The following is a 12,165-nucleotide window of genomic DNA, read 5'->3' as shown; positions in this document are numbered from 1 at the left end:
AATAAAACAAATGTCAGGCCTGAGACGTAGGTAGAACTTTTTAAGTTTGCCTCTGAGGAGAGGAGAAGCACCGTGCTGCACGCTCAAGGCACTGTGCTCTGTTCACCTGCCCCTTAGCCTTTCTCCTCTTGATCTTCCTCTCTACTCCATAGGTGGTCTGATGGGTGGAGACCTCACATCCGGTGCAGGCACCAGTGCAGGTAAGCACAAGTGTTCTTGTTCAGACTCTGCATCTGTGTGATTTCCAAGACACCCTAAAGCTCTCACTGAAGGGGAAATGGTTTACTTGTAGCTTGCAGAAAGAACTATTTATTATCTAGAATCTTCCTTAATAAAACTGCAACCGAGGCAAAGCTGGCACCAACCCAAACAGTTATACTCAATTTGTTATTGAAGAGAATGACCTTGTGTTACTTCTGCAGTAAAAGAGTACTTTAAAGAAGTCTAAAATTAAAATAACTAACTTCAATTGATCCTGAGGGGAGTGTAGACTCTGATCTGATCCCCTCAATCCCTGATGCCACTCTTACACAAGAGTTACCCGAAGGAAGCCATAGGCCTCATGCTCTCTCTTAATCAGTCTATAATTGAATCAATCACATCCGCCTAAAGAACCGATATCCTGTACAATTCTAAAGAAGAGTACTTAAAGAAATGCCAGGAGAAAGGTGGCAGTCACTCAACAATGGTGGTAATAAAACCTTCTTTGGCATTAACACAAGGCCTCAGGCAACTATGCTGCCACAAAAACCTTTAAATACGTTTCAGCTCTTACAAATATCTTCAAAAGTGTCCCTTTGTCTCTTCATCACATTTCTTCAGGTTCACAGAGTAGTGTATAATACTGGAATTATTGAGATGCTGATTTCCCTTTCGGTGCAAAAGCATAATCTAGCACAGCACTTCTCAGTGCCAACTCTGGTTCACCATTGAACATAAGAAGTAACCATGGTAATTCTACATCTGGAACATGCTATACATTTAAAATAGGAGGAGGCAGGCATGAATGACACAAGGTTATGTTTGAAATGTCAAAAAAATCGAGTTTATTGAAATATGCATGGACAGCCTAATTAAAACATTTTGCTCGGGTCAAATATAATAGCCTACTAATTATAAGAAGGAAGATCAGGAAAATTGGCCTAAGAAAATGTTTTTATACATGCGTCTATTGGAGATGGTATCTCTTTGGTGAATTTTTTTTTTTTTTTTTTTTTTTTTTTTTTTTTTTTTTTTACTACATCAGTGAGTGATGCAGAAAAAGTGCCAGAATTGCACAGAGAGAAGATAGGAAGGCTGGATAACAGTAGCTGCCTCTTTTATATACTTTCCCAAAAATGAGGTACAGCCAAACTAGCAAATAGGTTCAATAGCTTTCTTCAAGACAATGAATTGACCACATTTAATTTTTTCTCTGCATAAAATACTTTGCAATTAAGAACCTCAAAATTCAAGAACTAGAGCGAGTCCCCACAGGTGTTTCCTGGATTGAAGTCCCAAGCCCATGCTGGTTGGGATAAGTGGTGGGACTGGCTGGGTAGCCACAGGGACCAAGTCGCTAAGAAGAGTAGCCTCCATGTCCTTACTTTCTTTAGTGTTTCAGTAAGCCAGCTGGGCTACTGTTAAAAGAACAGCCAGTAGTAGAGGTAAAGGTTAATAAAAAACGTTTTGGGTGGTTTTTTTTTTTCTGTAAACATGGGGTGGGGGCGTGAAACTTGGGTTACTAAGCTTGGATGCAAATGGTCTCTTCTTACTATTTAATGGCAACAATGCTTTAGAATCCGATGTTGAAAATAAGAAGCATTTTTCAGTTCTACTGTCATTGTTAATTCCCCTACAGCTTGCTAGATTTAATCACTCTCCAAGAAGAAAGAAGTTATTCAGTCTTCTAAATATAAAAGTCTGCCATATACAGAGTGTAGGACCAGTAAGGAAGATCTCAAGAGTTAAGCAAATTCATTCTCCTACCTCAGGACCCATGCCATGGACACAAGACTCCTGGTATTTAAAAATAGAATGACTCAAGCTGGGGATATGGCTCGGTGGGTAAAGTTCTTGCCAAGCTTGCCTGACAATCTGATCATCAAGGCGTCTGTAATTATATCGTGCTCCTGTGGAGAAATGGGAGGTAGACATGGAATAGGATTCAGGACCTCAGGGGTCAGCTAGTCTGACATATACAGCACCGATCAACCAGAGAGACCCTCTTTCAAGCAACGTGGAAGGCAATGCTCGAGGTTGTTTCCCCTGACATTGACTGTGGCATGGATGTCATGCTCAAGCCTACATAAAACATACATATGTACATACATTACATTACATACACAGAGAGATAGAATTAAAAGGAGTCAAGAGGAACCACAGTGACTATACCCTGTTTCTAAATACAACTTTCGGGTATGTCATACTCACACATGCATAATTTTCATAGTTTCTATATCATTATATAAAATTTACTTAACCAATTTTTTAGATAGGGCAAGCAGCTTTTTCTGACCTTGGCTCCAAGGAACACCTGCTATGGATGCCATTTAGTCTTGAGCATAGCCATGTCCCACTTGCAAGTTCACTCATCTTCGCCTTCGTTTTCATGCCAGCCAGTATCATATGTCAAGGCTGAATGTATCTGTGCTGATGTCAGAGAATCACATAGCACCAGGGGAAGCAAGGCCAGCCAGAAAGTCTCTGCATTTGCAAGGAAGAAAACTAAAGCAAAAGTACCAAAAAATAGATTCCAATTTTTTAATATGTCATTTAAACTAAGGTCTCAGATTTAGAAACTTAAAAGCCGAATGAGAAGAGTGTGCCCAAATTATATATTTCTTAGCCTTTGTGGTTTGTTTTTCAAAATCAGGTCATCTTAACTGATTGCAAAAAGGGGCAATAGTTTCTCAAGGGGAGGCAGTAACATTTACTGTAGTGACTCTCCCACCTACTCCTTGAGCCATTATGCCATCATCCAGTGAGCCTCCAAGTCCCAACTCTATTTCTAAGGTCCTTTTTACGTCCACCCCTCTCTCTCCATTCCCATCCTAGTGTCCTCCTTCAGACCCACAGCAGTGCCCACAGCCTGTTTCCAGAACTTTCTTACCCATCTTTCTGCTCTGCGTCACCTTCCCTGCTAGTCTCCCTGTGTCTGACCAGTCTCTCCCAAAGCCTCACACTAGTTATATGTCATCACTCGCATGCATGAAACCCAGCAATGAGGCCAAAGCTGTCTCAGCATTAACCCTGAGCCTCTTGTCTCTGGCCCAGCCTACTTTCAGGGCTTGCATTCCTTTCTGTCACTGTCATCAAAAAAACATCTTGTATTCCAACTTTACCGGTAACAAACATTTGCACACTTTATAATATTTTTTTTTTTTTTTTTACAAAAAGAAAAGAGCAACTCAATTACATTCATAGCAGTCTTTTAAAGTAGATGCTCCCATTGGGCCATCCCTACAGATGAGTGAGCCAAAGCATTGGGAAACTAGCCAATGGTCTAAGGTAGAACCCAAGGTATCTGTCTCCAGAGACTGCTTCTAACTGCATCACTGTGCTGTCACCTCCAGGCCAGTGTCACCCGCAGCGTGTACACACACACACACACACACACACACACACACACACACACACCACACCACACACCACACATACCTAACTCTTCTTTCTGTCCCCTGCTCTGTCTTCCTGAGCACTGCCAGTCATTGCTCAGAATCCAGTTCACCATTCCAAGTCCTGCACCTACCTACCTCCTGTCCTCCTAGGGCAGACATTAAATGGCTCCCCTTAAAGGCACTGTGATTACAGTCTCTAGACACATCTCTCCTGGACACTGCTGTCTGGGGTAGGCCAGTCAGTCTTAGCTTGTGTCTCGGCTGAAAACAAAAAAAGTTAGCACCCAGCACATGGTCGGTTAAGGCTTGTTCAGTGAATAAAACACCCATCGCCAAGCTATGAAGCTTTAATTGTGATACTACAAATGAGAGTATTTCAAAGAAACCGTAATTTTAGATTCAAAAACCCTTGATCTGTACTTTACAAAGATAACGTGTTCGTTTCATACTGCATAAAGTGGACATCCAGTTGATTAAACGGCTAAGCACCGCTGGCTGATAAAGCCGGTTTTTACGACATTCTCTAAGACAGTTGTTTTTGTGGGGGAGGGGATGAAATGGCTGATACATAACAGAGAGTGGAAATGTGGATCAGTATCTCATACCATCTCGTCACCACTTAAAACAATAAACCCCTTATCATCACATACTGAAACAATTACCAAGACAAGCTGTACTGAAGAAGAAATGAACTGGGCCTGTGCTCTTGAGATATATATATATAAACATATATATATATATATATATATATATATATATATATATATATATAATTATAATACATTAGTAACAGTGACACTTCTAGCTTTTCACAGCGCATCCCCTTCCCCTCAACAACCAGCACGACATGTCACTGCTTTTAAAATAACATTTTGTCATATCTCTCTGTACGTTAAAGCTTTTAACATGTTAATCTAAGTGGCTATTGATGATCGTAAGAGCAAGTTCAATCGAGTTTTGTTGTAATCATTACACTTAATGGAGATAACCATTAGCACAGCCATGCCTTGTGCTGTGTGGTGGACCATGAACTGTCACTTGGTTTAGCTTTGTTCATATGCTTACCTTTTACAGAGCAGAAGGCACACATATTTACCGATTCACGGTTAAAATGTAATCAGGGTAAGAGGGGGCTTTAGAAATCATTTTGAAGAATTAAGAAAATATGACAATCCACATAGCTATTTGACAGTAAGACAAAGAAGATTTATGTATATTGGCTAATAATTTTAATTGGCACTCATTGTAAATTACATATCATTTTATATAAAAAGAAACTAACAGCTGTTTCTTTATTTTGATTGTCAATTGTTTACTATTTTATGCATTTGGTTGTCAAGCATTGCTGCTTCTGGAATGCTTAATTTACATCAGCTAAATAGGTGGAGATATGTGAGTTGCAGTATACTACCATGGGTACCCACTTAGAGATAGATAACATGATCTGCTTTCCAGACTGTAGACAGGCCTAAGTAGACCTTCTTTTGTGACTCAGTACCTTTAAGCTGAGAATTCACAGAGACACTAAGACACAATATTATCATTATAATTTTCAGGCAGTGTTTTGTGATCGCTTTAATCACCACATTTTGTGCTTTCTAAAATTCAGGTAGCAGAAAGACAGGCGGATCTCCAAGCTCGAGGGCAGCATGGTCTACATAGAGTGAGTTTCTGGACAGCCAGGCCTGCACAGAGAAACCCTGTCTCAAACAAACAAACAAACAAACAAACAAACAAATTAATTAATTCAGGTAACAATAAAAAGAAATAGTTAATACAGTACGATATAGAAACAACTTGGAAGAGGCATAAACATGCAATGCTTTAAAAGTTCTGAGTTGCTCTTTTATCCCCCAAAACACTTTTAGACATTTCTTAGTCAATGTTTTTTAAAAACAATGAAGTGATGAAAATTCAGCTTATGAAGATTAGTTAATAAGTTTTATTTTGCTTTTTTAAAAAACCCACACAATTCAAATCACAGCATTCCAGAAAAGAAATGCACCAAATGCCCACAAATAAGAAAGCTAATTTTAGTATAAGAATATATTTTAGTATAAGAAAAATATGTCACTTTGATTCGAGGACCTAGGTCGATGTGTTGCATTCTCCGAGCAGATTTTTGTATCTCAAAAATATTACTAAGTAGCACGTGAGAAAAACTAAGCTGATTGTTGTGTTCTGCAATGAAAGTATTATTGTTAGCTTGTATTGTTCTGAAGAGGGAAAAAAAAAAAAAAACCTGTGGATTCATTTTCAGTTTTACCTTGAAAGTTCCCAAAACAGTTCCTACAGCCTTGCTTTGGTCTTATCTAAGAAACTAAATAAGAATGATATTTTTAACCTACACCAAGGTTACCAAGATTTATTAAAAGGGGTTGCAGCGGTGGGGGGGAGGGGGTGTCACTTAGTCTTCTAATTGAATAATCTAGAGCACATGACCCACAGTCACTGCCAGGAAAATCAGTGTCCACTTTCCATGTATAAGGCCTGACAGGTTACAGATAAAACAGAGCCCTGCCACCCTTCTCCAGGGCCTGCCTTCCTGGGGAAGGCCAATCTAAAGATCTAAGTGAAGACTTAAGGGGAAATGCCACAAGCTAGCGTGTAAAGCCTGCCTTCACCTCCTGGACTCTGCCTGAACTCCTAAGGAGTTTGGTTTCCAGAGAGGGGAAAAAGGGAAAAATCTCAAATCATGGCTTCCTACAACAGCAGTTCTCAATCTTCCTAACACTGCGGCCCTTGAATACAGTGGCTCATGTTGTGGGGACCCCCACCCAGCCATGAAATTAGTTTCGTTGCTACTTCTTAACTAAAATTTCGCTGTTGTTATAAATCATAATGTACTTGTCTTAGGCAAGCTCCGTGAAAGGATTTTTCTTCCAGTCTTCTAGATTCTTCAGGCAGGTGGCAGAGCCTTTCTTTAATCATTAGTTCTGCCTTCCCAAACTCTGCTTGCTTCTGTGTTTTCCTGTTGCGCAGGCTAGGCTGGAGCTCATACAGTCAAGTCAGTCCCACCTCTGGACTTTCTGATACCTGTGGCTAATGCACCACTCCACTCAGCCTTCACACTGTTTTTAGTTACCTACATATCAGTTATGTTTAGTAAAGTGACGTGGAAATTTGTTATCTTCATTCATATCCTGTAAATTCAATATAAGAGTGTGGCTGCTAATACAACTTTGGTGTTCTCAGTTTTAAGTTTAACCAGTTAATATGCCCACCTAAATATTAGTTTCACTTAAAGTCTCAGTCTCCTTTTCTCATGAGTGCCTTTTTAGTTCCTGGGTCCACAGTTCCATCTTCCTGGATCTCTCTGACATATTTTGACATCATCATAAGATTTCTTTATTTTTCCCTCCAGTGCCTCTATTCAATCTGGTTGACAGAGGACAACTCAAAAGAGTTGAGCCTCTCCTCCCATAACCTGCATCCCAGGGACTGCACGTAGGTTAGCAGCAGGCACCTTTAGCCACTGAGCCATCTCACCAACCCATCACACTAAGATTTTTATTTGTAGCTAACACAGTTAAAAAATATATGAGCATGAGCAGCTTATGTTCCACATAAGTAGACAGCAGCTGCTGCGGGAGAGGTGTGGTTCAAAAGTCTATCTCTGGACCCAACTTATTACCTCCTATGGGCTTTCTTGTTTGAGTCTAAGAGGCCACCAAGAGCACAATTTTCTATTTTTAGATTTTTTTTTTTTTGCCAGTAACTTAAATTTTGTAGTTAGACTTACATAATATATTTCACAAGTCAATGAGTATGCGATCCTGGCATCTTCCTGTTGGGAAGACATTAGTTATTATAAAGAATTAGAACTGGGCATATTCAATCTTGAGCAACAGTTTCAGTTTGCATACATAAGTGTCCATGGGTGCTAAGGATTCACAAGGTTTATTTATTATGGCACCATTTCAATTGTTTGAACTCGGCATTGAAGTGCTCAACTGTCTTCCAAAACACTATGTCCTCCCTTCACAGTTTCTTACCCTCATTATGCCAGAGTGGATTCTGTTGTTTTGGGGTTTTTTGTTTGTTTGTTTGTTTTCTGGGTTTTTTTTTTTTTTTTTTTTTTTTAAGTAGGAGAAAGGGGACATGATGGACTAACAGCTATTACAGCAGTGGGAGCAAATCTGTCTATGGCTAATTTACATATTCAAACATGATACTGCTAATTTGCATAGCAAGCATGAAAAAACAAATTTTAGTTAGCACTAATATTAAGTCTAATGAAAACAAAGTCATAAAAAGCAAAACTTTTGCCTTGGAGAATTACTTGCTTTGCGAAAATATGCGTACATTGGAAGACATTGAAAATAATAAAATAATCTATAGAAATACCCAATGTACAAGCTTCTTTAGAATTGGCATTCTTGCCTTTTTAAAGTGTGCGATTTTATTGTATAAGATGGATGTAGGAATTGCACGCAATAGTCAGCACAAGGCTTCTAGCACAGTTCTCACCCTTGGATAAGTGCTTGTTAATAAATGTTGGCTTTTGTTAGTGTCATAATTATCCATATCCTTGATTTTCTAACCAAGAAAAAAGTGTGGTTTGATTCTGTTCCAGTACTGTTCATTAAGTGTACACTACACAGTACTAGCACAGTGGTGGTCTTCCCAAGACGTCAAGCCTAGGCTGTATTCTTGAGGGTGTGAGAGAAGCTAGCATATTAATAAATCGGAGGCAGCTTGTGAGTGCAGCAAGTGCCGCGCCACACATTTCACTTTGAACATTATGAAGTTCGGATGTGTTCAAAGCACTTGTGTAAATGTTAAAACCGCAAGCCATTATTCCTTCTCCTCTGTCACGTTCTCCCTAATTTATACTGTCTCAATATTTTTGTTTAGAAAAATGACTGAAAGAATGAATGATTGTGTCAATAATGAAGACGCCCCCTCATTTTTTATCAAAGAGACAGCCCCAAAAATCTCAAGAAGTGAACAATTAAGTGAGTCATAAATCTATCATTCACGGCTAAATGGAATTTTTTTTTTTAAGATAGTGAGGTTTGATGCCACTTTTACGATGCCATTAAAAACTATCCTTCAAGGAAGTCAGTACCCAAAGCATGAGGCTATTCTGAAATCCTATGTGCATGCAAAAATCAGATTGTCCTCCTCTTCGTTCCTTATGAATGAGGGCTTTTTCAGAGATGGGGGAAATGTACAAGGCATGCTTAATTTCAAACATCTGGCCTTTGTAGTGATGCAGAGGCCTGCGTTTGGATATGTATCAAAGCTCTCACATTTGCTGCCCGGGTGATTGCAGAAGCCTTTTTTTTTTTTTCCTTTGTTATTATATTTTATTATTTAAAACAATAAGCTTAAATATATTTTCATCATATTCTTTTCCTTTCCTAAGTCCTTTCAGATACTCTATCCTTCCATATTCACCCAGTTCTGTCTCAAAAAACAAGAAATTCACCCTATTCACCAGTTCTGTCTCAAAAAACAAGAAAACGAGTACACAAAATATTAACAACTGAACTGTTACTTAGATGTGCTGGGAGTACAAAAATCAGTTTTCTCCAATAGAGTGACAGTGGGCATTACAACCACTCCAGGACAGGCTTTGTGTTCAGGAGTAGTTAACCAATATAGAACGGACTCCATATTTGTTGTGTGCTTGTGTGCTATTATTTGCTTACAGTTTGGTGGGGCTTTTGTTTGGTTGGTTGGTTTCGGGGGGTGATTTTATTTTGTTTTATTGGTTTTAGAGGTTTGTTGTTATATTGGGAGCCGAAGCCTTCTTTAGCTTCAGTTTCCTCGTTCATTAGAGGTTGGGTGACAAAGCAAGGCCCGCGTGATGATTAGGATAGTAAGAGCCCAAGCCTGCCTTCCTATGGGCTCCCACTCCCTGGGGAAACCAGGCTGTATAGGTAGAAGATCCTTGTTACTGTTTCAGGACATAGAGCTAACAGCACGTGCTGTGTGAAAGCCAGAATCTACTTGACTGTGAACCGTAAATCTCACCTGAGGAATCTAGGAAAACACAGTGCCACGCCAGGGGGATGGCTCAGTACATAATACATGAGAAGCTCAGCAGATCCCCAGAATCTACGTAAAGGCCAGGCTTACACTGGCGTGCCTGCAACCCCAGTGTTGGGGTGACAGAAACACGAGGACCCCCCGGGCATTCCTGGCTAGACATTCTAGCATACCGGGGAAACAAACAACAGTTCCCCAAACATCAAAGTCAAGCAGGCCAATATGGCACCCTTTGAGACTTTGCCGCAGCTGCTGACTCAATAAAGCCGAGACGGGGCTGGAGAGATGGCTCAGTGGTTAAGAGTACTGCCTGCTCTTCGAAAGGACCTGGGTTCAATTCCCAGCACCCATATGGAAGCTCACAACTGTCTATAACTCCAAGATCTGACACCCTCACACCAACGCACATAAATTAAAATTAAATAAAAATGTTTTTAAAAAGTAAAATAAAATAAAGCCGAGACAAGTGTCTCTCGATCATCCGCCGTCCAGAAGGCGGGTCGTCTCAGTGCAGTTTTCTAAAAAGCCACAATAGGGCGGGAGCACGGCTTCGCTGGAGTTTCTTCACAGCCCAGGATTCTATGTTCTTAAGCTTTCATTTAGAAGGCCCAGAAAGAGGAGATGTGGGATTCTGAGGCTAGGGTCTGTGACCAGGAGCTCTGAGTAGGACACAAGCCAGAGATCAGATTTTTATCCATCTACAGCAGGGATACTGAAATTCATCATTTCTGGACTTCTGACCCAAAATGTCATGTGGTTGCCTTTTCTCTTGGAGCCATTCATAGAAATGAACTCTTTTTAAAAATAAATAAATAAAAGCCTGTATTTTGATTTACAACAGCTGAAAAAGACATTTTTCCCCAAATTCTTAATGGGGTTCAGGCATTCAGTGCAGAGTAATATAAGACTGCAATCTAAAGAGTCAAATCCCCTCCAAAGAAATTGTTCTAGAATGTCTTTTCAGTAAGTATGGGGAGTAGTCTTTGCAAGTTGACTATATATGGTTTGAGAAAACACTTTTTAAAAATATATGCAGATTGGGGACATAAAATAACACCTTTTTGCTTAAAAGCTAACTTGTAGTCTTAAAACTTTTTAAAAGTCAAATGTAAAATTAGTTGATGGTGGTGACAGTGTTTACATAAATATGGCAGCTCCTATTTAACTAGGCAATGTACGGAAAGTATTTTCAAAATGGCTCTAATAAAAGAGAATATTAAGGAGCTCTGGGCATAACTCAGTGGAAGAGCATGTGCGGAGCATATGTCAGGTCTTGGGTTCAATCACCAGCATAAAACAAATTAAAATTACAAGAAGTCTTAGCGGGTAAAACACTTAGCCGAGGAAAAAGCAACAAATCAATACATGAAACGTTTGGCTGTGTGTCATCTTAGTGCTTTCCTGTGGCAGTTTGCCCCAAACTCGCCCAAATCAGATGCTGCTCACAAATCCCCGCCAAGGAGATTCTGATCCACCATTAAGTTAGAAATCGTCAACAGAACAGAAGAGTATGTGGTATCTTGCGGTACCTCTTACTGGTTGTTTTGAAAACAAATGGCTCTAACAGAAGCTGGTCATTTTGACTGACAGAAAATAGGTAAACATCTTTACTCTTGATTAAAATTTTACAAAATTTCTTTGATAGTACATCTAGTCATCTACACAACACAGTACACTACAGTAGCTGCTCCAGTGCGTCATGCATTTAAACCCACCATAACCTGTCCGTTGTAAGTACTCTCCAGGAAATCAGAAATATAGCTTGCCACATCACTATTCTCTGCCTTTCTATATAAATTATCTCCCAGTCCAATCTTACTGTCTTTTTTTTTTCTTTGCCTTTTTTTTTTTAAGGTTCCAAACATGCTTCTTCTTAACTTTATTTTTTTTTTTCTTCTCCTAACTTTATTTTTTTTTTCCTCCCGCAGTTTATATACCCCAGGAAAATCTTTCAAACAGTACAAAAATTACAATGTGGTCACATTCTATTTTTTGCTTATTTTGACTTGCTTGATCTTATTTTGAGGTGCTAATGACTGAACCCAGGGCCTCCCCAATCCCAGCCGAGAGCTCTGTTCCCAGGATACACTCCACATCATTCTTCTTAATATCTTCAACGCCCCAGTAATGTGACCTTCAAACTTCCACTTCTCAGCCAGATGGGGGCGCACGCTTTGGATCCTGGCACTCAGGAAGCAGAGGCAGGTGGATCTCTGTGAATTCAAGGCCAGCCTGGTCGACAAAGCAAGTCCTGGACCACCAAGGCTACACAGAGAAAAACCCTGTCTCAAAACAAAATGAACCAAAATAAACAAACAAATGTCCACATCTTTAGGGGAAGCTGTGAGTCCCCTGTCCTCAGTTTCACAGTTCTCTTCCTTTGTAATCTCTGACTTTAGAATGAGACAATCTGTGAAAGCCTCTAAAATGTAGAGGTTGGTCTTTGGGGAACAATGCGGCGTAGTCAGGGCAGGGACACACTGCTTGAGCTCACATTAGAACTTCACAAGTGGATGGCTCTTTTATGTGGAGCAAGGTACTAGGCCTCCCTGTGCTTTGCTTTGCTTTT

At 39.9% G+C, this 12,165-nt stretch overlaps 1 protein-coding gene across 14 annotated transcripts in view; it reads left to right on the top strand.

Annotated features, from left to right (window-relative positions):
• Mef2c (myocyte enhancer factor 2C) overlaps positions 1-12,165 on the top strand; it is a 160,248-nt gene that overhangs the window by 129,559 nt on the left and 18,524 nt on the right. For all 14 annotated transcript variants that reach the window (XM_051172314.1, XM_051172318.1, XM_051172316.1 and 11 more), the window contains one exon: positions 153-200. In XM_051172314.1, coding sequence (XP_051028271.1) covers positions 153-200 — 48 coding nt within the window. The remainder of the gene's footprint in view (positions 1-152; positions 201-12,165) is intronic.

This window comes from Acomys russatus, chromosome 30, assembly GCF_903995435.1.
Source record: "Acomys russatus chromosome 30, mAcoRus1.1, whole genome shotgun sequence".
NCBI classification, from domain to species: domain Eukaryota; kingdom Metazoa; phylum Chordata; class Mammalia; order Rodentia; family Muridae; genus Acomys; species Acomys russatus.
This window is presented reverse-complemented; position numbering and strand designations above follow the sequence as displayed.